Here is a 25,319-nt window from a genome sequence, read left to right as displayed (position 1 = left end):
CTGTGTTTTAATCACTTTGCTTATGAAAAATATTCATATGCTGAACAAAATTGACCGTGTTATCAAAGGCATGGAAATGAAAAATATGTATCAGCACCCTATTATGTATAAAATGGAGTGAAGATACAGATTTGCTTTGCACGATGAGTCCAGTGTGGATATACTTCCAATTTTCTCCTTCAGAAGTTTTTTTGAATATGTATGTTGGAAATATTTCTTTCTCCACTCTCTTCAATCTTCGGCTAACATACTATGTGACTTTGATGCATTAGATTTAATTCACCTTTTGAATATTATTCTTTCCCCCCCCCCCTTTTAGCTCCAGCTCATGAATGATCAGGAGGAGAAATTGGAAGTGTGTTTTATTCACAAGCCCTTAGTAAGAGTTAGAATAGGGGACTAATGATGGTAAAGTCAAACACTTGTGAGAGATCCATGATGGAAGTTTGAATGATTTGTCAAATCTAGGTTTACTGCATGTCTGGAATAGTCTATGAAGTATATGTTGTCAGAGCTGAGCTGCTTGAGTTAAGCAGTTATCAACTGGGCTGGTACAGAAAGTAGCAAAACTGTTGCTGTACGAAGAAGTTGGAAACACTGCTGGCATACTTCACAAACTGAGCAAATGTTCAAGTTGGTTTTCCAGGATGTTTATGTATTTAGTGAGAAGACGGACAGGCACAAAAACAACTTCAGATCTCTTGTCAGTTAAAGATAACTTTCTGAATATGACCTACTGAAATACTTTCCTGCTCAATCTCTAAGTAAGCAGCTCTGGTGACTCTGCTGTTGCTGAGAGCTTCCTTGAACAGAATCAAAATGAATATGACTGATCAGAAATCTATTATCCAGAAATCATTTGGGAATACTGAACCTGAAACCTGTGGTTATTTCTATCGTCTATCCAGTAAGAAGACTTTGTGCAGCAGAAGAGGTGTGAACTTAGGTCACAAACGGACTAGAAAGATTCAAGAAATTGAAAACTGAAGAAGTAGCAGTGTATCAGAAATCTCCTCTGGTAGTAACACTTAAGGGACAAGAAGCAGAACAATTCAAAGGGACAAGAGAAGGAAGAGCGCTCTTTATCCATTAGAGCTTCAAGGAAGAGAATTAATATTTGAGAAGAAACATCAACTAGCTGGAAGTTGGCAAGTCAGATGGAGCTTCTGAATATAACCTGTGGATTCCATCCTTGAAGAAAACCTTCAATCTAGAAGATATGTGCTGGGTTTGCAGTTCTGGAGTACAGCTGTGGATAGCTGGGTAATTCATAAGATTTGCCTTAAGTTCTAACTTGTAAATATGTCTATGATTTTAACAGTCTCCTGGCTATTAGGTGTCTTCTGTCAAATTCCGTTTGTCTTAACTTTGAATTTGCAGGTGTTCAGTAATTCTAATTTTTTCTAATTGTTACCTGATTCCTACCTCTGTATATCCATAAATGTATGATCATAACATTTTTGTCTCTACAGTAAATTTATTCCAAAATTGCACATCTTTTGTTATTTCCTGAAGCCCTCGGAAGTCCTGGTGGTAGCCCTGCCATAAAAACCTATGTAGATAATTCTAATTCCATTTTACAGAAAGCCCTTTGGAAGTAGTATCAAATCCTTCTCCTGCCCTTGAAGTTCTTGGGCCAGTTTTTGTGATTTTATACCTTTTTTTTTTTTTTTTAACTTAAAACCAGGAGTTTCTTCTGGTGTATGTTTCCTCTTGTCTTCTGGATTTTCCATCGCCAAGGCCTGAGTCCCATGAAATCTTCGAGTATTGTGAACAGTCCTCTGAGTTGACTGGATAACTTATTAAAGCCTGCCATTATTTACATTCTCTGTTCCAAGTGATTGACTTACATGAAAGAAAACAGTGAAATTGGTTTTGTGACAGGTTTTGTCAATTCTGGGGGGAAAGAAAAGAGACTATGTTTTTGTTATTATCTCTTCAGTCATAAGCTGTCTGGTAAAAGTATAGCTCTAGTAAATACACCATCTTCAAGCAGAAGCGTGATTTTAGGTTGACAGTCTTAGTGTAATACATATGTTATACTTTATGCAATGAATTGTATATTTCTTATAAAAACAGGAGAACCAGGAGCATTAATATTCAACCATTTAACATATTTTGCCATGTTGTTATTGTTATGACTGTGTATTTTTCTTGCTGACCAGCAAATGTCTTCACTCAGAGACCCGCTGAGTCCCCAGTGAGGCTGTTTTCCTGCCAAGTTCAGAAATGTCTTTCTGCTGCTGATGCTGCCAGAGGCTCTGTTGTCAGATGATCTCTGCTGTTCATCTCAGAGGCCGAATGGCTGGAAGGGAGGAAAATCCCTTGTGCACAGCATAAGCAGGTGGAAGGAGGAGGGTTTACAAATGCAGTCTTTCTCAGGAAAACCCACCCTTCTGTGCATGTGTGTGTTTGCTGTTGTGTCTGAGGGATGAGTTATTCTTCCTTTCTCCTGTAATTTCTCACTGTTCATGAGGGAACTCTCTAATGCAATTAATAATGTAAACCTTCTCTTATGTTACTGCTCCATTTGCTAATGCTCATTCCAGCTAACTTCAAAGCTGTCCTTCCCTCAGGTTCGGGACCGTCCTTAAAATCAGTGATGGATTTAATATGGCACTAAACTAGGGAGTCTTGTTATTTAGTTGTATTCTTTGCCCATGTCACAGAAGCAGAATTTTCCCTATTTGCTGAACTTCTAATAATGGCAAGCTGACTCTAGCTATTTGTACTGCATCCATTAGTGCCAAAACTGAGCATTTATCTGTCACCTTAAGTTTGTATTGAAGATCTCTTTTAAATCTTGCTTAGGTTTCTAGAAGCTCTGCAAGTGAAGTCTGCAGGAGCCTCTCTCCTCCTTTATAAAAATCAAATGGAAAGATATGGGGGAGTTAATGTAAAGCTTCTGGTAAGTTGGTAAGTTGTAGCTGCCTCTTTTCAGCTTATAAGATTGCCCCTAGTCAGGCATGTCCTTGTCACCTGCAGTTTGTTAACTGAAATTAGAGGAGGAAAAACATGGTTGGGCTCAATGTGTGGGACACAGGAAAAAAGCAGAATGTGGATATAGAATATAAGTATCAAAACTGACATTTGAAATCCCCCATCTTACTCGTTTCATGTTTCTCTTTGTTTTTCTCACTAACATGGAAGGATATCAGGTCCAGAAGGGCTACTAGAAAACATTAAACAGCAGTCAGTGTTTCTGAAAACATCATAAACTTCTGCACATTTTACTGCATTTCTTCTCTACTAGGTGATAGGTTTCATAGTGTGCCATGAGATACCCTTCCTTGCCTTTGGCAAAACTTTTGTAGGGAGGGGTAAAAGAGATGGTGAGTGTTCAAAGGAAGTATCCTGTACATCTACACTTCCCACATTTGTCGTATAATGTGGCTTTCTTGGTTTTTTCCCCCCCTTCTTTATATTTTACAGTACAGGGAGTAAAGGGGCCAAAGTTAGTTATTAGGATGAAATGAACAGGCCTGGACATCCTGGCCTCATTTAGGAAATCTTTTTTTGCCTGCAGTTCAAGATCTACTCATCAATTTAATATCTGATTAAAAAAAAAAAAAGTCCACATGAAAATTAGTCAAAAAATTACCCTGAACTTATATTTTGCATGAATTTTTGGTGTTAATAGTCACAATGAACATAATTAGCATTTGCCCTGAAAAGCACACTTGGATATCAATAAAAAAAGCGATGAGAATTAATAAAATATGGAGATAGAAGCTGGAACTCTGATCCTACAAAGCCTTAGAGCAGATCACCACTGCAATCAGTGGTTGGTGATTAGCACAATACCATCTTAAAGAAATCCTATACCATTTGCATAATGCTCCCTCTTGTGTTGCAGAGCTCTCAAGGGAACTTAAGCTGAGAGTACTGAGGACAAGTTGTTTAGTGCATGGGTTGATTAGTGCATGATTAAATAAAGGAAAGCCAAAGCCATCCCCCAAAGCTTTGAACGTGAAAATCAGATGAAGACTGAAAAAATCATAATGAACAGTAGACATACGTTACAGTAATCATTCAGATTTAGACAAATGTATTTTGGTAAATTAGAACTGATGTTAACGGAGGTTAGCACAGACCTTTATGGAAAAGAACAAATACATCTCTCGTGTGGTCTACCAACATGAAAAGCCCAACAAAAAAATAAGTCAATGCTCCACTCCGTTTATGGCTAATGTAGGCAGCATGGAGAGTTTGAGCTACCTATGTACAGAAGCGGTCTGTTCACAGTGACAGTTTCCATGTCATTCAAGGGTCTCTGAGCAGCGTGCTTAAGTTTGCTGTGATGGATCAGAAGATACGTGTATACATAATAACTGAGTCTATGCTAACTTTGGAGAACAGTGTCCAAAAGACATTTGCTTTAAAGATGCCATTTTTAAAACTCTGTCCAGAAAATGTTTCAGGAATTCATTGAAGAGATCTAGAGGAGAAAGATAGATTTTTGAATTGCTGAATCCTATCATCACAGCAATAGGTAGTACAATTTAAAAATGTAGCAAGCCAGCACATGGGAAGAAAATGATGTCAGAAATTTTTATAAGTCTGTTCTTTAGTCAAAATACTGTTGTCACAAATATAATTACTTGCAGCATTTCAAAGACAGAATCAGAGTCCTAATCCTGAATTCAAGACACACCTCTGCTTTCTTATGTTCTTTAAAGGACTCAAAGCAGATTACAAAAAAGAAGGGGAATTGCCTTCAGGGATTTAGAAATCCATGTTTGTGGATCTCAGAGACTTCATCCAGAACAAAAGTTGCTTTTACTGGTGTTTTATGAACACTAAACAAATCTCTTGCAAGCTTTCCTACGCAGCCTGGCTTCCTCCTTTTTTTTTCCGCACCCTCTGAAGCCTAAGGCTCTTGTTACAGTTCTGCCAGAACCTTCAAAATACCTCATTGATTAGTCATTAGGATTGGATAGGGGATGGATTACGTTACACGTTACACAGCCCCTGACAACACTCTGATTTCTTCCGCTTCCCACAGCTGTGGCTGAGAAGATCTTGTCTGGTATTTGCACAGTCTTGCTCCTTGATTGAAAATGCTTTTTGTCATTTGTCCTGTTTCTACTGCTGCCATTTACGCTACTGAAGAAATGTAGGAGACCGGAGAGGATAAACTCTCTTTCTCCCTTGGTCCCAAAGAGTGAAGCAGTACATAAAAGCAGTTAGTTAATTTTTGAGTAAGTGAGAGTACTATCTGCAAAATTGATGGCGCGCTCAGTAGGGTGGACGGACGTACACGGCTAATCTGAACACTACTTTTGTAGTCGTGAAGGTATCCAGTATGTATTTTTGTCTTTTTTTTTTTTTTTTTTTTTTACAGTCCATTTAATTGGTAGACACTCCATATAATAATTTAGGAAGCTGCGTGCCGTTTTCTTGACTCCAAAGAGAACTGGACAAACTCAGAAAGGGGGTTGAGGGAGAAGGAAATATCCAGGTCTGTGATCTGTAAGTACCTACTAAGGAATGATGTCTGATGATTCTAGACAGCTCCTGAGTCCTGCAAAAGATATATAAGATCCAGTAGCTGGAAACTGAAGATAAAGAATTTCAAAATGAAATACGGCACAGGATTTCCAAGGGATATGGTAGATTGTCTAATTAATAATCAAGGCTGAATATCTTTGTAAAATACATGCTCTAGTCAAACCACAAGTCACTACCACAGTTCAGAAATTCCCAGATGAATGAAGTTATATAAAATTAACAGAACGTTTTTTCCTCACCTTAACAAGTATGGAAGAAGCTTCTGTGGCTTTATGTGCATTGGTTAGTGTTGCTATAGGATTTTAAGAGGTCTTCCATAAATACTGTCTTTAAAATACTTCATGAGTTTCATTAAACTATTCGACGCCACCTTTTAAACTTAAAAGGAATGCCAGTAAACAATTCCAATGCTAGACAAGATAAATCTCTTCAAAAGGTTAATATGCATACATTCCTGCAGCTAAATTTTACCAGTTGACTCCCCAGATACTATTTTGTAGAAAGGAAGCACAAATAATTTCTGTTGAATGGGTATTTTTAAACAGGAATAATCACTCGAAAGGAAAGTTTGGTTTACAGAAATCCTGCCTCTGCCACAGCTGTAATATTGGTATTTGATGCCATCCTTTTCTGCAGAAACAACTCAACACCTTGGACTTCAGCTGAACTTCATTTAAGAGGAATTTCTAGCAATTAAAAATCAATTTAATATTTTCCTTGGCCAGATGTTATCAAAATAAATACTAAAAATGTTTATTCCTTCACACAGAAAAGTTCCCACTGTCCAAAATAAAAAATAAAAAAAAGCTAAATGGAGAACGTATGGGTATTGAAACGTAGTCTCAGTTTATCACTACTTGTGTGTTGTCTGTTTGTATTGTCTACTTGGATAAGGAAACTGTTTAGGGCAGGGATCTTGTAGTCATATCCATCAAATAATTCATTTTTAGCATACTGTTGGTGTTAAACAAATGACAAAATGATGATATATAAGTTCCTATGATAGGTGCAATATAAAAACAAGAGGGATAGCATAAGCAGATATTTTTCCTTGCCAACTTTTCATGTGGAAGTGGTAATTTTAACTCTTTCTCGCACGTAGCAGCATCTAGCGTTTCTTCAGTTTCTTGACTCATCAGTAGACTTTAAATTATTTGTGGATTTATAAATACAGAAACGTATTTTTAATTTAACTTCGGGCAACCACCTGTCTTTTTCAACAGGAGCTTTAACAACTCCATTGACCTCAAACAAGCTGGCTTTCGGAGAAAGGAGAATGTAATTAATCTCAGATCACCTCGCCTCAAGGATGCCTGCTGGACCTTTTGAGATTACAGTCAAGAAGTGTGGGTAATACCATGAACTCATCAGGCTTTGCAATTTAATGGGTTTTAATCAGTGCTGCTCTCATTATTATAGTTTATTATGTGTATGGGCAAAACATGAGAAAACTTTATAAATGTCTTTTATATACCCTCTAGATTATATGAAATTAAAACATAATACTTGCATGTAACAAGGAATGAACCAAAATACGTCATAGCATAAGCTGTCTCTCACCCTGTACCTGTCTGTTACTTTCTCTTTTTACCTGATATTGTAAATGTTTATTCCTATTATCTTTAAATACACACGAAGTAGCAATCAAGTTTGGCAGTATGCTATTTTTGTTTTGGATAACAGTGCAACTTTTAGCTGAACAGTTCACATGAAGGACAGTGGGAGTCAAGGCCAAACATGTTGGTCAGCTGCTTGAGTTTTAGGTTTTCGGAGGGATTTTTTGCATTCATCTTTGTCGTCTATGTGTATATGTCCATTGCATCCACTGCACTCTGTTGGAGCTGCTGTGGGTGGAGAACGCTTGAAAATCTGACTAGTACATTCAGATGTCTCATGAGAGATTGATTTTTTGGTGATCTATGCCATAATTAATTACAGACCAGACAAAATCATTATTTCTCTGTCAATTCTTCCTTTTTGGGAGACAAGCAGCCTTTTTTAACATAAATGTGGCTTTCCCCAAAAGATGTCATGCAGTGAATCTGTAGTATGCTAGCAATACAGTTAGGTATAATAACATAACGTAGGATGGAATAGTAACGAGACTTAAGGTTGTTAATTACAGACGAGATGTGATATTCCCATTGCAATTGTGCTGTGAGCGTAGGTATAAACTGCTTTCTCTTTGTATAACTTGAAGCTTTTAGGATCACTGATAATAATGACTTCTTCAAGAGCTCTCAATCAAATGTATAGATTAGGAGGCTTTTGACAAATGGTGAGCTCAGTCCTCTATGCTGCCAGGTTAGACTCGATACGGGAACTGGAACTGGACACGAGAGGTTCCTTTCTGCTGCCTTCATACTCACACTGCACAGTCTAAGGTCAGCTGAGTCTAAGACCTGGCAGAGTACTCGGAGATTTGCCTGCAGTGGTTTTCTATAGCTATTCTGCAAAGGGGAGTAGCTGGGACCTATCCAACTACACCCGTTTTGGCATGTCCCTTACATTGACAACTCTATTATATTCAGGAAGTGCCAGTGCACGGAAGGCAGACTGTCTGGCACATAGGTGCTTTACATTGCCATAGAAAGATGAAAAGTCTGAGATCAAATGCAGACTCTGGATCTGCATTTAGCCCTCGAGCTCCTTTATTCTAATTTCAGCTCCAGCACTCTTCCCCTGTGTGGTCTTTGCGGTCCACTTAGTACGTCTGCCTTGGTTTCTTCGATCTATAAAACAGAGATAATATGCACAAGAATTTCTAAGACCTGATAAGCATTTCTTAAACATGAGTTACTGAGTATATTGCTGTTAATCTTTGGTTTTATACACTTTGAAGATAGATATTTCTTTAAAAATCATTAATATGCATGTATCTGTAATCCCACAGAGTTCTTTATTACTTCTGTTTGCAGGGTATGTTATTATGTACAACTCACTGACTCAGTATTTAATTTTCATTTGCTGCATGGAAAAATTCCCAATTGTCTGTGTTTTTGCAAGACCTTTTTTCTATTTTTTTTTCTAGATTGTAAGATTTTTCTGGATAGGATCACTTTTGATCTTACTGCCTTTGTGTAGTCACACATTTAGACATTTATACTTGGAGTTTTAGATGCTACTTCAGTACAAATACACATTCACTATTAATGATAGAAAATGACCCTGTTTGGGCTATGAGAATTTCATCTACCTTAAGCCCTGTTTAGTTTGCATGGACTACAGAAATGTTTTCCGGTTGGTATTGTATGCAATTCCTTGATTATATATAACCAGGATGATTTTGTTCCTCCTCTGTGAAAATAAACCATACAGTTTCATTTTGTTTCACATTTTTCCCCAAATGCTACCTCAACAGATTTTTCTATAAATTCTGGTGAAAGGAACATTTAAATCTAAGTAAAAAACTGTTTACGTTGGATTGTTTACAAAAACCATGAGGACACTCTTATTCCTTTAAATTTTTATAAATCTTGAAAAAAATGAATTTGAGGCCTGAATTACCCTATTATATCTTTTATAGACCCTATATTATATCTTTTCAATTGAGGACATGCTTGAAAATAGTACATATCATATTTCTTCACTATATGTGGGGTATTCTAGACACAGTGTCTGAAAAAACAGTTGGATTCATCTGTTTTAGTGCTTTTTTCATGTATGCAGGTAAAATAGCTATATGTAAGTACTAGTATTAGTTCACTAATAACTTACCAATAATTACTAATTAGTTTACTAGTACTAATTCAGGGGATATTTCTTTTCTGGATATTTAATAAGCAACTTGGACATTCAGGTTAAACATTTATCATTTTCCCATTTTTGAGGACAATATATGGGTCACTAGGATCAGAAGGTTATGTTAGGTTTGCTTATTTGCTATAGTGGGATAGTGAGACTTGTATTATAATAAATCCATAGAAATGTAAGTGAGCATCTCAATTCCTCTGTGAATGAAATGTTTCATGTTTTCTTCTATCATGAAAAATCTATTTCCATGTCTACCAAATAATGTAGTATTGGGGATGATTTTCTAGGTAAATGGGCCTTGAATTTTGCTATGAACAATACACTCATGTATAACTTTGTGGGATATCCCTTTTTTTGGTCACAGTGTTTGCACCACTTGTTGTAGCATTGCCCAGTTGAACTTCAGAAAGACTATATACTTTGGCTTGTTCAGTTTGCCTAATAAGAGCCAATATTTGGGATTCCAGTGACATAAACTATTGAAAGGGCTAACTAAAGGAAAGGCAGCTAACAAGATACAAATAACAGTTATTAATAACTTTTGCAGGAGAGGTACTATGAAGTATTGTTTGCTTATAAAAACAGATCTGTTAAATTATTGTGTTTTAGACTAAACCAGCTGTACCGCAAAATGCAGATTTAAATAGTGTTGTAAAATCCATATGTCTTTTCTGTCCAAGTTTTTCAACATTTAAGCCTTTAATAACAATGCCCTGTCTGAAAACCTATCCTTTATTTTAAGCTGTTAATTTAAGCAATTGTTTGTCTAGCCTCCTTTTGCCACCAGACTGAAAGCGTTTGTCTATAGCAAATGGGCTATAGAGTTCTCTTGGCTCTCTCTTTGCCTGGTTTTTGTGTAAGTTCCCCCCCCCCCCCCAAATCTCTGCATGAAATGCTAATTCATTGCTCAGGAAAAGCTCTTTATCTATAAAGCAACGGTAAAAGGTGTCTGTTTCAAGAATCCAGACACCTAAGTTGTCCATTCATTGTGTTTTTAAGTGTCTATTCTTGACATGTAGAAAATCTGAGGGAGAAAAAGTAAGAAGACTGGACTTGGATGAATGGCACCTAGAGTACAGCCACACTGTAGTTTCCTGACTCTTAATATTTATGCAACTAACACAAATGAGCACAATTAGCCTGAAGTCCTGTGTCAACTCATTAGTCTCAGGCTGAAGTCTTGCCACAGTAATGAAAAGAACACATCCCTACTATCTGTCATTTTACTGAAATAAATCCTGAGATATCAGTTTGGCCATTCGTCTTGTGTGATGGGGTGCAGGGTCTGTTCTGCATGCTTAGAGGAGACAATATCACCAAATAAACACTACTGAAAGGCCATTAACTACCAGAGGAGTAGCAGAGAACACGGCTCTGTTCTTATTTTCACAAACATAAATCAAGTATCTTTCTGAGGATAGCCAGGTTGTAGTAATGTGATAGTGGATGCTCCAGCTGTGAAAGCTATCACAGCTGTGATGTTTCTGTGAATTGATAGCACTGGAAACTCCATCGTCAAGCAGATCTAGGTTTTGGAGAAATTTGGGATGCTACAAAGGCAAGTTTAACTTTTGATTATATTTTTTGCCCATAACTTTGCTCCATAATCTTGAAATATTTTATTTTCTTTAAAAATTAGAAATGGCAACTATAATTGTAAACCTACGACAGTTTTGATTTAGACTTAAATCTCAATTAGTTAGAAAAGCCTTGCAAGCGGAGAGAGAGAATCCTTCAAAGAATTTTAGAGGTGCTTAATTTGAATATTTCTGGTCATCAGGTGACTGAACAGTTACTTTTGCATATAATAAAATCTAGTTTAGGCATTGAGTTACAAAGGTAGTAGCAGCTTGGCTGATTAAGAAATACCCCTTGGTCAGCTGCTATGTTCATTTCTTCCAAGGATGTAAATCACTTACCTAGCTTGTAAACCATTCCTATTCCTAGTGACCAATTCAGATTTGCCTCTTATGAGAGAACACCTAAATGAAAAACTTTTGCATTTCAGATATACGTAAAGAATTTAACTCACTTATTTGCCTTTTCTTTGTCAAGAATAGTAAAGCATGTCCTTGATATTTCAGAATCCCTCTGCTTTCTCAACTAAGAATGTGAAAAGCAGTATCCTTCACAGGTAGGTTGTTCACAAGGATATTTCACAAGAGGGCATCAAGATGAATAATAATGTAATGAATTTTTCTGGTCACAGCAGCAAGAACTGGCAAATGCCGATAACGTGCGTTTTGGAGCGTTGCTTCCCATTTCAACCCCCTTGTTAGAATCTCTACAAATGTACCACATGAAGTGAATGAGTATCATATGAATCTCAATTTGCCTTTTATAGTGTATATGCTGTTAATGCTGGAGGCTGCCTCTGGTTTCTGGCAGTGTGTTGCTTTTCAGAGTGTGCTGCTGCTTATAGCAATCTATTGATTAATCTCTCTGATTGTGCTGCTGCTTTCAAAGGCTCAGGTGCTGGATTTTTTTTTTTTTAAGACTTAAAATGGCAACTTCTGACCTCTGGTTTTATCTGTTCCCTTGTCCCTGTCTGAATAGGTCCTTCTCTGCTTTCACTGTAGTAGCTATGGCTACCTTGATCTTGAAAATATAATTAAGTATCTAAATTGAAACACCTATTGTGTGGATGCAAAGGAGTGCCTGATTTTCATAGGTACTAAGAAGAAACTTGCAGGTCTGAAGGTGTTTGGAGGTTTTACATTAATAATTGGGTGGCAAAATTAGGTTCTAACACTTCTGGCTGGAAGTTGACCCCCTCCGTCAAAAAAGATTCTTTCTAGCTCAGACCTCAGGCTGAACAACATCCAATTTAGATAATACTTCTTTGGTTTTTGTCAGATGCTGGAGAACTTAGAAGTTTAAATACGAAAGAACTGAGTAATTGTGACCATTGTACTCTTTATGCTGAAGGCCTCTCTAGTTTGTAGCTTAACGTACTCAAACCTGGGACGTTTGCCCTGAGTTAGTTTGCTTTTTTGCCCAGACCGTGCTGTGCAGACTTGGGTTTGGATTTCAATTAGGATGAACTAAATGGACCGATATATGGGAACAGCCAGATTTGCTGATTCTTAACCCAGATACACAGGTCTTGGAGAGAAGCTGGCTTTGCAGCAGGCAGTATGACTTTGCAGCTTGCTTGAAGACGCTGTGCTTTGGCCGTGGGTCTGCTGTGTAGCTGTCATTCTGCAGCACCGAGCGATCAAACCTGCGGATCCCGGGCGTTTTGCGTGCTGCCCTTCCGCGCAGCCGACGCTTCGGTACGGTCCTTTGTGTGGCCGTAGGCCTCGAAGCAAGAAACTAACCGCGGATGGGCTTGATCTTAAATGTACCCGCTGCCCCCCACGTGTCTGGGGAGAGACGCGGTGATGGCTCGCCTGGGGAGATGTTATCGTGGATGGGGTTAAAGCCTCCCCAGCGGGCAAACTGCCCCCGTGCGGGGAGCCGAGTGGGGCACGCTGCCTGCCCGGCTCCGTCTGGCGACCGCGAATGTCCCCATGGTCCCCGCCGCCCCTTCGCGGCCGGCGGAGGCCGCGGGGCCTCACTCGGGGGGGGGGGGCGCCGCAGGCGGGGCCGGAGCCGCAGCCTGGGGACCGCTGCGGGCGGCGGCGGGGGGGGGGTGGGGGCGGGCGGCCCCGGCCGGGCGGGAAGGGGGCGGTGCCGGGGGCGCGGGGCGGTGCCGCTCGGGCGCGGGCCGGTCCTCGCGCCGCGTGACGCGCGGGCGGGGGCGGTGCCTCGGCGCCCATTGGCGCGCGCAGGCCGGCGGGGCGGAGCGCGGCGGCGGCGGGGCGCGGCGCGGCGGCGGCGGCGGCTCGGCAGCGGCGGGAGGCGGCGGCGCGGTGCTGCGGCGGAGCTGTCCCCTCGCAGGCCGGCACGATGCTGGAGATCCAGCTGGACGATGGCGGCGTGGGGGGGTACCCGGGCGACGATTACTGCTCGGGCTCCGTCATGTCGGAGCGGGTGTCGGGCCTGGCCAACAGCATTTACCGCGAGTTCGAGCGGCTCATTCACTGCTACGACGAGGAGGTGGTGAAGGAGCTGATGCCGCTGGTGGTGACGGTGCTGGAGAACCTGGACTCCGTGCTCACCGACAACCAGGAGCACGAGGTGGAGCTGGAGCTGCTGCGGGAGGACAACGAGCAGCTCCTCACGCAGTACGAGCGGGAGAAGGCGCTGCGCAAGCAGGCCGAGGAGGTGAGCCGCCGCCGCGGGGCTGCTGCGCGCCGCCGCCCTGCCGCCGCTCGGCCGGGCCCCGCTCCGCCCGCGGCCATCGCTGCCCCGCAGCCCCCTTGCCTCGCCCTGCCCGTGCCCCGGCGCGGCGCCCTGCCGCCAGGCCTTCCAGCGACCATTTTGTGCGCCCGCCGGGGCCTGCGCGGCGGCCCGCGGTGTCGAGTCGCTGCCGGGCCCGGCCCGGCCTGGCGCGGCAGGGCCGCTGCTCCGGCCTGGCGCGGGGCGCCCGGGCGGCGGCGTCCTGCCGTGTGCGCCGGCGGGGCGGCGAGAGGCGCTGCCCGGGCGGGCCGGCGGCGAGGCGGTGCCTGGCGGGCCGCCCGTCCGCAGGCTCCGGCTCCCCTCCGCCGAGCCGCTCCCCTCCGGTCCCTCGCGGCGGCCGTTCCCCCGTCACATCGGCGGGAGGACGAGCAGGCCTGTGGCAGCCGGCGGGAGCGGCGAGTGCGGGGCGGTGCGCGGGGAACTCGGGGGGGAGCGGAGCGGAGCCCCAGCATCCTTCTAGAAGAGCAGCTGCCCGCGCTGCGGCGGCCGCGCCGCGCCTCGCCGCCGGCCCCCGCGGCCTGCTGCGCGCCGCAGCGCGGGCCCTGTGCTCTCGGGCGGCTCCCGGCGGCGCTTGGGCACGCCGCTGCCCCCGCGTCCTCTTCGCGTCCCGCTTGCTCCCTGCAGACGCGTCCTGGGGACTTTCCCTTTCTTCGCTGGGGGAAGATCAATGAGAAAATGGCCATCTCGCTTGCTCCCAAGACTTGCACTTTATTGCCCCTACGCACAGGATCGGTTTCTCGCGCATCGCCGGATGCCTAAAGCCAAGTCGGCAGATGCTGCTGCAGCTGGCTTTGCCCATTTAAAAGGAGGAAAGAAAAAATTGAACAAAAAAGAGCTGCGATTCTGTGAATTTGTAGAATTTAGCTTAGAATACCAACCAGAAACACAGACCACTTGAAATTTGTGCTAGTTTGTGGTCAAAAAACATACTTTAAAGATCTTGTTTACTTTCTGCCCTGCACTTAACCTGCCTTGGGAATGGTGGCCAGTTTCCCTATAGTGGTCTGGTGCAGCAGTAGAGCTTTTTAAATCTCAACAGTGAGCGGTTCGTTTGGAGCAAAAAATAACCTTTATAGAGTTTGCCATTTGATTTTTTTGAATCTTATTTTTACCAAGCCTGCAACTTGAACCTTAATAACATAATTTTTCAAGTTAGAGCCAGCAGTTTCCGGGGGTACGGCTCTGCTTTCATGTAAGCTGTGCCAGAGAGCATTGCTGCTCAGCTGAAGGGGGAATTTGAAAGTGGATCATAAGACAAACAATTCCCTCTGATGGAAGGAAAGCAGAATCCTTGGGTTACTGAGACATGGCAATAGCCAAATGAGAGAAGGGAGGTAACTTCTTTTCTGTCTGCTTGCTACATTTGCTGCTGTCCCTGCTGAAATCAAGAGCATTTTTTCAGCTATAAATGAGGTCTGTGAATCACAAGGTTTGCTCTGTGACCTCCTGAAGTAACAGTCCATGAACTGGGATTAAGGATTGATGGTGGAAAAAGTTCATCACCTGCCACATCATCCTCATGTCTTTACATGATTACTTAAAAAGTGTTTTTTAACCTGAAGTCATCATGTTTCTTTTGGCCATCTTTTAGACTAGGAAAGAGCAGAAGACTAAGATGACTACTTTTAGACTTAATTAGTCTTTCTAAGGGTCAAATTCTGATTTGATAAGCAGTAATTAATGAAATAGATTTTGAATTCAAGAAGAATGTAAAGCACCATAAAACATTTCACCAGTGTTCTTGTTTCTTAATAATCGTATACAAGAATCTTCTGAACTTAAACATGAGGAGGATACTCATGATCTATTACTGAATACTGAAAGCTAGAGCCAGTCAATTAAATTTTTAATCCTAAATTTTAGTTATTTATCAATGGACTAATAACTACTTTTTTAAAATTCTTATGCTTATAGAGATTTAAAAATGATTCTGAGTACATGAGACTTTACTTATTAAACCTTGCATAGAGCCAATATTTTGTAGTTTCTGAGAAACCAAAATTTTCGAAAGTGCAGTATTTGTAGAAATAGAAAACATGCTTTTTTTGAGAGTGAATGAATATTTTCCCTCCACACAATCCCTATTGAAAGGTCATATATGGCATATACTGCTGTTACTTCCCTTTGCATATAACAAAAAATACATCATTTCTCTGCACCTGTTTTCCATATGATGCTTATTGTGTGATAAATTACATGAGTTATGGAGGTGAAAATCTGTATGTATTACAGAGAATTCTGCTTTCCATGAATTAATCGCAAACCAAACAAAAATAAATAAATAAAAAAAACCCCAGTTTTCACACCAGCCTGTGCATTGCTGTTATGTAGCAGTGCCCATAGTAACCAGGGAAAGTCCATCCCACTCCCTCATGCAGGGTTCAGCTTTGTATGCTGTGCCTTAGCTGGAGTCCCTGCTTTGCCACTTTAAATGGGAGGATCCTCCTTTGGGAACTGGATTTAATCCCAGTCGTGACTTCTCTCTGTATATTACTCCTAATTATAAGAATCACAGTGACATAGAGATGTTGGGAGTTGAAGATGAAAAACAGATCTTTTCTGTATAATATTGTCAAAAGGCCCCAACTTCTCATTACTTTATATTAGTTTATTAATTTAAAATTAGCTAAACCCACAAGTGGGCATTGTTCTGTGGCATTAAAAGGTGCATTGTATTCTCTTGTTAATCACTACTGCAGAACCAATAAATCTTGCTGTTACCTGTTTATGAAGAAATTGTTTGTGCCCAAACAGGTTTCTCTAGGTATGTTTTGTTAAATTAGGGCTGCTATTAACAACTCTCATTTTGCTTTCACTAAATCCTCTAAAGGGAAGGTTTCCCTCTCAGTATGTTTCTGCCTCTTTCTTTAAGAGGATTGTATAGATTAGCTTCTGGCAAGCGTTGTTTTAAAAGATAAATAGCACTTTATTTTCTGAATGCTTTGACTGCAGAGTGACTCAATATTTTCCACTTGTCCTAAAATAAGACAGAAGAAGCACCTAGGCAAATAGACTGAAAATAGAAGTTGATTGAAATGAGGCAGTGCTGTCAGTCCCTGTGAGTTTGGGGTTTAGTACACAGCGTTTCAGTTTTCCTTGACCTCCAAGCTGTTGGGGATGTGGGATTACACCAAATTTTCAGTGTTTTCATTTTCTTCCATTTGTTTCATACTACGTATGAATGTATGGTAATTATTTCATGCATGGTATTTGAAGTATTGTATGGTAATGCATGGTATTTATTTGTTGTTTTTAGCTTGATCCGTTAAGGAAATGAAGCTTATGTGATTGCTCTGTCAGGTGGTCCTCCCGAGGTCCTCCTGACTACTCGGAAGGAGCATGGGGGGGGTAGGGTTGTTGTGGCAGGATGAGAAAAGGGCTAGGAACACCAGTCAAAAATCCCTACGGAAAAAAACAAGCTTTATTTGGTCCACTGTTAGTGTTAACCACTTATTTTATGTAAGCTGCTTTTCTAATCTTCTGGATTCTTTTTCTGCTCTTGAAGAAAACCACCACTACTAAATTTGGACACGTACATGCCTTAACTACCCGTTTCTGAAGAGAGTCAGTCATGTTTGGGCCCTAATGCTAAGATTAGTGTGCAAGTATAAATGTGTTTAAAAGCTTTTGCAGACTATGAAAACAGAAGCACAGAATCAATCGATGTGCATTAGAATCGCTCTTTGGAAGTCAGAAGACCAATGCAGATCTCCAGGTGTGGAGCTGGCCCCTGGCCTCTTGTAATATGACAGCCACTTACAGTGAAATTTAATTATCACAAGGGAAGGATAGTGACTGTCCAGAGAAGCCAAAGTGCATTAATGGCGAGATAAAATCTACAACTGATCGATGACTTGCAACATCACTTAATGCTCATTAGAAGTTTTAAACTGAATGTTCATTTAACATACATATACATATGGCATAAAATTAAGTTCTTTATACTGGTTACCGAAAGGCTTTTGTGCTTAGCATTCTACACTGAGGCAATCTAATGCCTAGAAGCAACCTCCATTGGAAAATGGCTAAAGAAACCTCTATCTCAGTAAATGTGACTATTCTAAATAATGGCTGTTCTGTCTGTGATAGTAGATCTGTTTCCAAGCCTGAGGAGTAGAAAGGTTTTGTTAACACTACCTACATCCGAGTTAGTTTGGGCTTCCCTGTTCAGCTCTAGGGACAAGGTTGAAATCCCTGTGGAGAATTGAGGCACTGGTGTGTTGCCCTATAATGTAGTCTTCCAAACTATGAGGATGGATGTGTCTCCAAAGCCCTGTCAGAACTGACTTGAGAGATGGGGCAGTGCTGCTCCAAGTTGGCTGGGGATGTGACATGTGCTTCTCTGGTAGCACAGTGATGTAGTTTTTGCTGCAGCACTGTGAAGTTCCCGGTAGGCTGTCTTTGAGAGTTCATCTTCGAGGTTTCTCTGCGTACGTATCTGTGCTCTGGGTACTTTTCTGAAATGGATGCGCCTTTGCTGGCATTGCCACTGTGGGACTCCTTTTCTCTAGGTACACGGGTGCCATCCTTTCCCGGTTCTGCAAAACAGCAACATCTCTGTCTTCTGAAAGCATGTTGCCGTGGCCATCACTTCCCCATTATGGCTCGCTGTTCCCATTGCTATTTTGCAGTTTAAACAATTTGCCTCTAGGGTTTTGTTTGGAGATCTGTGGGCAATGCTTTGGGAAGAAACCATCCTTTTGTGAGATGGTAGGATTGTAGTTGTTACAAATTTCCATGTGGCTTAAGGTACCTAAAGAAAACTTAAGCAGGTTGGCACTATCTCCTATCTGCATCTTAAACATAAAGTCCTTTAAAAATCTGGCCTCCCCAGTTCGTTAAGGGATACTTTGGATAGTGTCTCTCCCTCTTACACAAATACCGTTTAATGAGATGGTGAGGAAAGGTTGTAAAAGTAATGCTTTGTGCTCAAATGTCTGCTCTTCTCCACTGTGGACACTTTTCCCTTTTCTGCTTTGTCTTTTCTATCCCTGTGAAATTACAGTCTGGGAAGGCGCTTTCTCTTTTGCCACTTGGAAATCTGACCTCACAAATAGCTGATTGATGGGAATTTCTGCAGCTTGATGGTGATCTCATACCATCAAAGGAGAAAAACATGCAGGAATAGCAGATACCAGATAAAGAAAGGCTTTGCCTTTCAGGTGGGTCCTTTCCACTGTGTCTGTTTAAGAGTAGCTGGCAATCATGGCAATGCAGGCTTAGTTAACAACTGTCTGTGTACAAGATCTGTCTGTATATTCTTCAGACCCCTGTTCTCCCATTCCTGATGTCCGTAGGCAGCATCGGATTTCCCTAAAAGAATGAGCGACACAGTCTGTGTAATTATTAAAGGGTTCTTCCAACTTACCAAAAAAAAAATTTGAAAGCAATAATCTTGATTTACAAGAGCTGTTGATCCTGAAAAAAATATGAGATTCTTCATTTTCTTGGAAAATACCGTGATATTTCTGATGATTATTTTTTCTACTGAGTGTGCAACTGTCAGATTTCTCATTTATGAGACTTTCCTCCTTACTTGCTGTAAGGTTCCAAAATATATCCCTTCAAATTTTCAGAAGTTAAAAAGCAACATTAAAAACAACATGTGTCTGTAAAGCAATCACATCTCTTCTGGGAGAGAAAAACTTTAAATCACTGGAGCATTAATTACCTTTTCCCATTTTTCTGCTATGTCTTTTTTCAGGGATATCACTTGAATATGGTTCAGAGTTGATAATAATACTGCAAATTATGATTAAAACACCACACTGAAGATGATAAAAATTAACTTGATATATTAAAAAAAATAAACAATAACAAAAAATGTTCTGGAGAAACTCATGTTTCAAATTCATACCTAAGGAGGCAAGCACTGGTTATAACAGTTCTCATTTTCTTCTTTCTTTCTTAAATGGTAAAATAAACATAGTAGCCATCCTTACCAGCAGTGACAAACTAAGTCACTCCTTTGGCCCATAATTAGCTTGTCCACTGTGTTAAAGATGGTAATACTTTGACTATGAACAGAACTTTCTGTATGGAAAATTGCACCAATAAAAGTAATTAAAACTGTAAAACAACTTTTCATTGTGTGTATCCTGGTCCAGGGCTAGACTCAATGTTAATACAAATAATAATGGTAAAAATAATTCCTTTCCCCTAAGATGAAGTAGGGTCATTCACTGGGAAATAAGTAAATGATGTCTTTTCTCTAGTCACATGTGGGGGTTCAGAACTGCTTCTTCAAGTTTAAGAACTATTTGCTGTAGTTTTAATTTGCTTCCTTTTCTGCTCCTCTCTTCTCTCAGTATGGCATGAGGCAAAAGACCATCTGCAAAGGTGCAAGAGCAGAAGCCACTTTTTTCTTCTCCCACAGGATGATTTTAGTATTAAGAAAGGCAGTCTGGCCTTTTTTATTTACATCCTTGTTTGTGCACCACATCATCAGAAATTATAAAATGGGTAGACACTTGATAGAGTTTGTATCTGAAACAACATAGCAATTAAAACCAGCCTGACGGCAGTGCAGCAGCTTGAAAAATACAGACTGTGCTGGTCTATTCCTGGGACTTGTCTCCCACTGAATCTTTCTCAGTGACATACTAGTCAGCTCTGGTTTTGTGATGCAGGGAGATGTGGAAGAGATGTGTCTTTCAGCTAGTGAGAAACCAAGCTGGTCTGACCTAGGGGTACCAAAGGACTTAGGAATAACGGTTTGCCCACAGAGGCATGTGAGCAAAAAAAAATGTCGCTATGAATCAAATTATTTATTCTGCAACCTGAGGAAAAAAAAAAACAAAGTCTGTTCTTTAGTTTGTGGGTGAATGAATATTATATTGGATGAGCTATATAAGTATCAAGCAAATCAAATTCAGACTAAAAGTTAAAACACAAGATAGAATGCTTTGGGGTTAGGCAGAACTGAAAATGCTCTCGTAGATGTAGAAGGGTGTCCTTCCTTCTACTCTTTTGATCATCTCCCCATAAAAAGTTTGTGTGCAGATATTTTGTCTATATAAAAACTGTATAGACTTCTCTTTTTAGCATATTAGAGATGCTGGTGTTTGACAAACAGTTGTGGGAAAGCCACTTGGTATAAACACCTAATTAGGTATTCTGAACTTTTCTAATAAATTGTAGGAAATTTACACTTATTAAGCAAAATAACTTAGAAGACTCTAAGTTCACCAGTTTTATTAACTTAAAGCTAACAAAATAGGTTTGTGACAAGCCATAGAAACTGACCATATGATGAGCGTTTCTGAATTGCTTCCTTATGAGCAATCAAGCTTTCAAAATGTAATGCCCATCAATCTGAGGACATTACCCTCTGGTAATCTTACATGATTTTTGCTATTCTTGGAGGAAAAATCTCTATCCAAACATAGATCCTTCATACAAATCCTCTTTGTCGCTCATGCTTATGGCAGTTTATTAATATTCATAAATAGCAGTGTGTTATTAAAAATTACCTTGAAAGAAAATAATAACTCATATCGTTTGCTCAGATCAATTTTAATTTAAAGAGCAATGCAAAATAATTTTCCAGATGTTAGTTACCTGAGGCAATGGTCAGGTTTCCCCACAACAGGCTTACCTACATAAGCCAAACTATAATCCCCAAGTATACTTTGATGGGATGTTTTTTTCTCTTGATGAAATTAAGCAGTCTGCTTCATGGTCGCTTTCTGTTCGTGGCTCAGCAAGTGGATTTTTCAGAGATGTTTTAGGGGCATGCTATGTATATAAAGGCAGATCTTAGCATTTGGATTTCGGGAAGTAGAATCAGAGAAAAGTCAAGGTCTGAGAAGATTCAGACTTCTCACTGTACTACCATTGCAGATGAATTTAAATAACATTGACAAGTGAAGTTTGAAAAGGAAAAAAAAAATTCACTAGCTGGTCTTCACTAAGCCACAACAGCAGAGGTAGTACTTTTCTGAGAATGATGCAAAGTTTCATCAAGGAAACACACTCTGACAAATTCCTACTTTCTCTTTTCTCGCCTCGGGAAGAGAGAGAAGAGCTATCGGATGGTTGCTCTGGCATGGAGCTTTTATACTGTCATCCTGCTCCGTTGTCGTAGGTTTTCATGGCTGCCCCTGACGAGACTGAACAGCCTAGATCCTTTCAGGACACTGACAAGAAACCATCGAATGTCCTAGACAAGAGGACCTGTTCTATTCCTGTTCCACTTCTCCTTTACTGTTTAATGCTGCTAACTCCTGCCTGGTCCCAGAGTTCACTGGGGCAGCACTGCTCAGATGGTGCCTGCTCAGGACTGGAGCGAAGTCTGAGCAGCCAGCTGGATCCTCTCCTGACTACCACGGTGGGAACCTGCTTGGCATTTCTAAGTGACTGCACCATGTGTACCAAAATAACTTTTTTTGTCACAATGCACCTGTGAGCCTTGTAGGCTGGATTTCAGCCTGTGCTCTCCTTTGCAGCTCTTCCTTACTGCTGTGTGAGAACGAATGAATATGTGTAGGGTTGTCATTTCATCTGTCCACTTCTCGATTGTCAGTGATTTCCGTTCTAGGCTAGGGAGGCCAGTCTTTCAATTAGATATAGCAGTCAGCTTGAGATTGCACATTGATGGCGGGAAAATTGACAGCTAATCAGCTATTTTTCTGCATGTCCAGCGAAGCCATGCATAGTTCCTGGCAAGTACTACCATTGCTTCATATCATGTGAACAAACAAGGTGATATGAAATTCCTTCCTCTCTGTCAGGAGGTGGTTAGCTTTCAAAATTGGTGCATTGATGTTTGTCTGCAGTTACTTTGTAGGCTTTTGGGCTACAAGTATGAGGTCCAGAATGATGTCCTGAGAGCTGTTCTTACTTGTCAGGGTGGACTCCTTTACTTCGGATGTCAACAGAAGTGTTAGGTCTTTTGTTCCTGAGCTGGCTGAGGAGATAGTCTCCACTGGTCATGGAAAGCTGCTGCTGTCTGCCCCTCTCTCTCCTGCTCCAGGCAGGATGTGATGCTCATCTAGGTCTGGGAAAGACAGTTTTAGACTCTGTTTTTCTTTCCCTTTCTATCTGGGGCTTGGCCATCACAACCTCAACGCACTCCACTTCGTGGCATGAATGCTAGTTGCTTCTCACTGCTAGAACAAGCCTGTTCATCCCCTGGAAAGGGGCTGTGGGAGTTATCAGTATGAGAAGAGGCTTGGCAAAATGAACCAGTTTTCTATCATGTTTGTCTCTCCTGTTCACATGTCAGTCCTGGTCATCCTGAATTATTTACTGGATCTAAGGGTATCCTGTCTTTCTCTTAGCTTTCTCACTTGTGTTCCTCTCACTGGTGCAAGGTTCCCCAGTGTTGTCAGAATGATTGCCCTCAAATTCCCAGAAGCCCTGGCCGAGGCAAGGGACCCTGCTCCTCAGTGGGCCCGGAGCTGAGCTGATGACGTAGAGCCCACCATTGAACTGCTGATGGACTGCAGCTCCTCTAGCTGTCTGCGAAGGGGAATTTTCTGGTTGCTTCAATAATACTCATTTGGAGGATGAGTGAGATTTGAATCCATATAGCTCTTCTTCCCCATGTGATGTTTTTTGTGGAAAGGGTTTCCTGTCCGACACATTCCAGGTTTCTCCCAAAAGATACTTCTAGAATCTAATTTAAAACCAGAAAATTAACTAATCTGTTTAGGGGAGGGAACTTCGACATACTGGACTGAAGCATCTTTGCACACTCTGCATATTAAGAGGAGTTTGTCATTTTGGTGTGTCCCCCCCCCCCCCCCCCCCCCATCTCCCAGGTCTGTTAGGTGTCCCGACTAGGGGGATATGAACAGGTCAAACACACAAAGACAAGACGATTAAATTGGATAATGGATGATAGAAAGCCCTGTTACGAGACTGCTGGGGGAAGCTGGTGCCTCTGGAGGTATCTGGCTCCATCAGAGTTGCCCTGCTGAGGATTGTCCCCACTTAGGATAGTTGTCAAGTGACCATCTAGAGCTCTAGCTGTGCTTTTATCAGTCATGGTGCCTTCGTGGAGGCAGAGGTGGGTGGTTGCAGCTGACCCTTATGGTGCAGAACATCCTGGGATCTTGTTCAGTGGCAATCTACGTAGGGACAAGCTCTGGAAATCGGAAAAGAAAGTTACCTCTCAGCGATCGTGTTTTTTCAAGGTGTGTTGACAGGTGCACATTAACAGCTTTGTCTCTTTCTCAGAATCTTTCTGAAATTTTTAGTTCTGGGATTCTGTGGTTAAAGACTGAAAGGGCTCCAGCTTATGTACAGCATATTCAGAACAACTCATTTATGGATAAATACCTTACCTTTCCCACTACAGAGAGAGGTGTTATTTCAGAATATTTTAGAGTTCTCTTTCAACAATCAGTCATAGCTCTGGAAAAAAAACCAAATGTTTGTTGAGCTAAAACAAAATCCACTATTTTTTATTATTCGTATATTAATCATTGTAAAATATGTTGTGTCGTGCAGAAAATAGGACACTAGGACACACGTGTTTAAAGAGTATGCAATCTAAATTCAGTGCATCTCAGCCAAAGCAAAAAGAAGTGTGTGTTGTGTGCTGACATGCATGTCTGTGTGCACAGAGAGGAGGACCAGAAGACAGTGAAAATGGCTGGTTACTAACTTGGCACATCTCATATAGCGGGTTCTGGATCTTCCCCTTTTGTTTTTGAGGTATCTGTTTTCAGGAGAAACCTCAATAGGATGAGGAGTGGATTTGAAGAGTTTGTGGTGTTCATTGCAGAACTGCCTGTGGTGGTAAAATAAAGAAGAATCTGGTGCTCTCAGCATTTAATTTGGTTCACTCACGGCACATGGTCTCTTCCAGTGTTACTTAGGAAACTGTGCAGATTGTGTTTTAGAGCATCAGAGCTAAAATCATGCGGAGTGAGTAGTTTCAGAGCTAAGACGTGTTTTGAAAGAATTGATAAATTAAGTAACATTTTTCATACTAGATCTTAAGGAGTTTTATATTTCGTGGTGATGATTGACTGCCACTGTCTGGGTCTGGGTCTGCCTTCCCATTTCACTGCATCAATCATTGCTAAGCTTTAATGTTCTTCCTAGAATCTTGTGGAATGGATTTTTTTGTTAGTGAAATATCCTCTAATTTATATTGGATGCAGTGGAGTATTTCTCTTGTCCTTCTCTAAATGGTCTAGATTTGAGCTTATGTAGCCTAGTTCTAATACTCATCTGCTAGCAAATAAGGTAGTGATATCTCTAGTTACATTCTGATCTTAAAACCCTGCTGTGGAAGCTGAAATATTGTATTATGTCAAGATACTATAGCAGAAGTGGATAGGTACATCTGCTGAGTATTTCAGAAGAGAAGTATTGCTAGATTGGTCAAAGTGCCATGCAGCTCTGAGACACCTCAGGATTATTTCTTACAAAGATCTGAGAGATTACAATTTTTTTTTTCTTTTAGACTTTAAAACATGAAGGTGCAGTACAGTACAGTATGACACATATTATAGTTCTTCTGCTAGAAACATCCTTTCCTTGAGGATGAATAAGAGGTTCATGGAATAAGGATGAAAAAAGTGTTAAGAGAAATAGATGGTGAAGGATGTCTGTGGCAGCTTCTTCATATTCCTGTAATGCTTAATAGACTCTTCTCGCACAAATAATTCTCTTCTTCAGTTACAGCCACATAAAAAGTACACGGCTCAGTAGCTTTTCACCATAGGAAGCTTCATTTTTTAAGTTCTATTGGGTATATTAATTTGAGCTTGAAATCAATTTGATCCTTAATACATCGTGATGATTCAAAATAAGTA

General features: G+C 41.1%; 1 protein-coding gene across 1 annotated transcript in view; it reads left to right on the top strand.

The window, feature by feature from the left end:
- The first annotated feature begins 13,109 nt into the window (after positions 1 to 13,109).
- Positions 13,110 to 25,319, top strand: part of MAPK8IP3 (mitogen-activated protein kinase 8 interacting protein 3) — an 86,853-nt gene continuing 74,643 nt past the window's right edge. The window contains exon 1 of the mRNA XM_013939942.2: positions 13,110 to 13,473. Within this exon, the coding sequence (XP_013795396.1) occupies positions 13,156 to 13,473 (318 nt within the window). The 5' untranslated portion in view covers positions 13,110 to 13,155. The remainder of the gene's footprint in view (positions 13,474 to 25,319) is intronic.

This window comes from Apteryx mantelli, chromosome 16, assembly GCF_036417845.1.
Source record: "Apteryx mantelli isolate bAptMan1 chromosome 16, bAptMan1.hap1, whole genome shotgun sequence".
NCBI lineage: Eukaryota > Metazoa > Chordata > Aves > Apterygiformes > Apterygidae > Apteryx > Apteryx mantelli.
The sequence above is the reverse complement of the archived record's forward strand: the minus strand, read 5'-3'. Positions and strand labels throughout refer to the sequence as shown.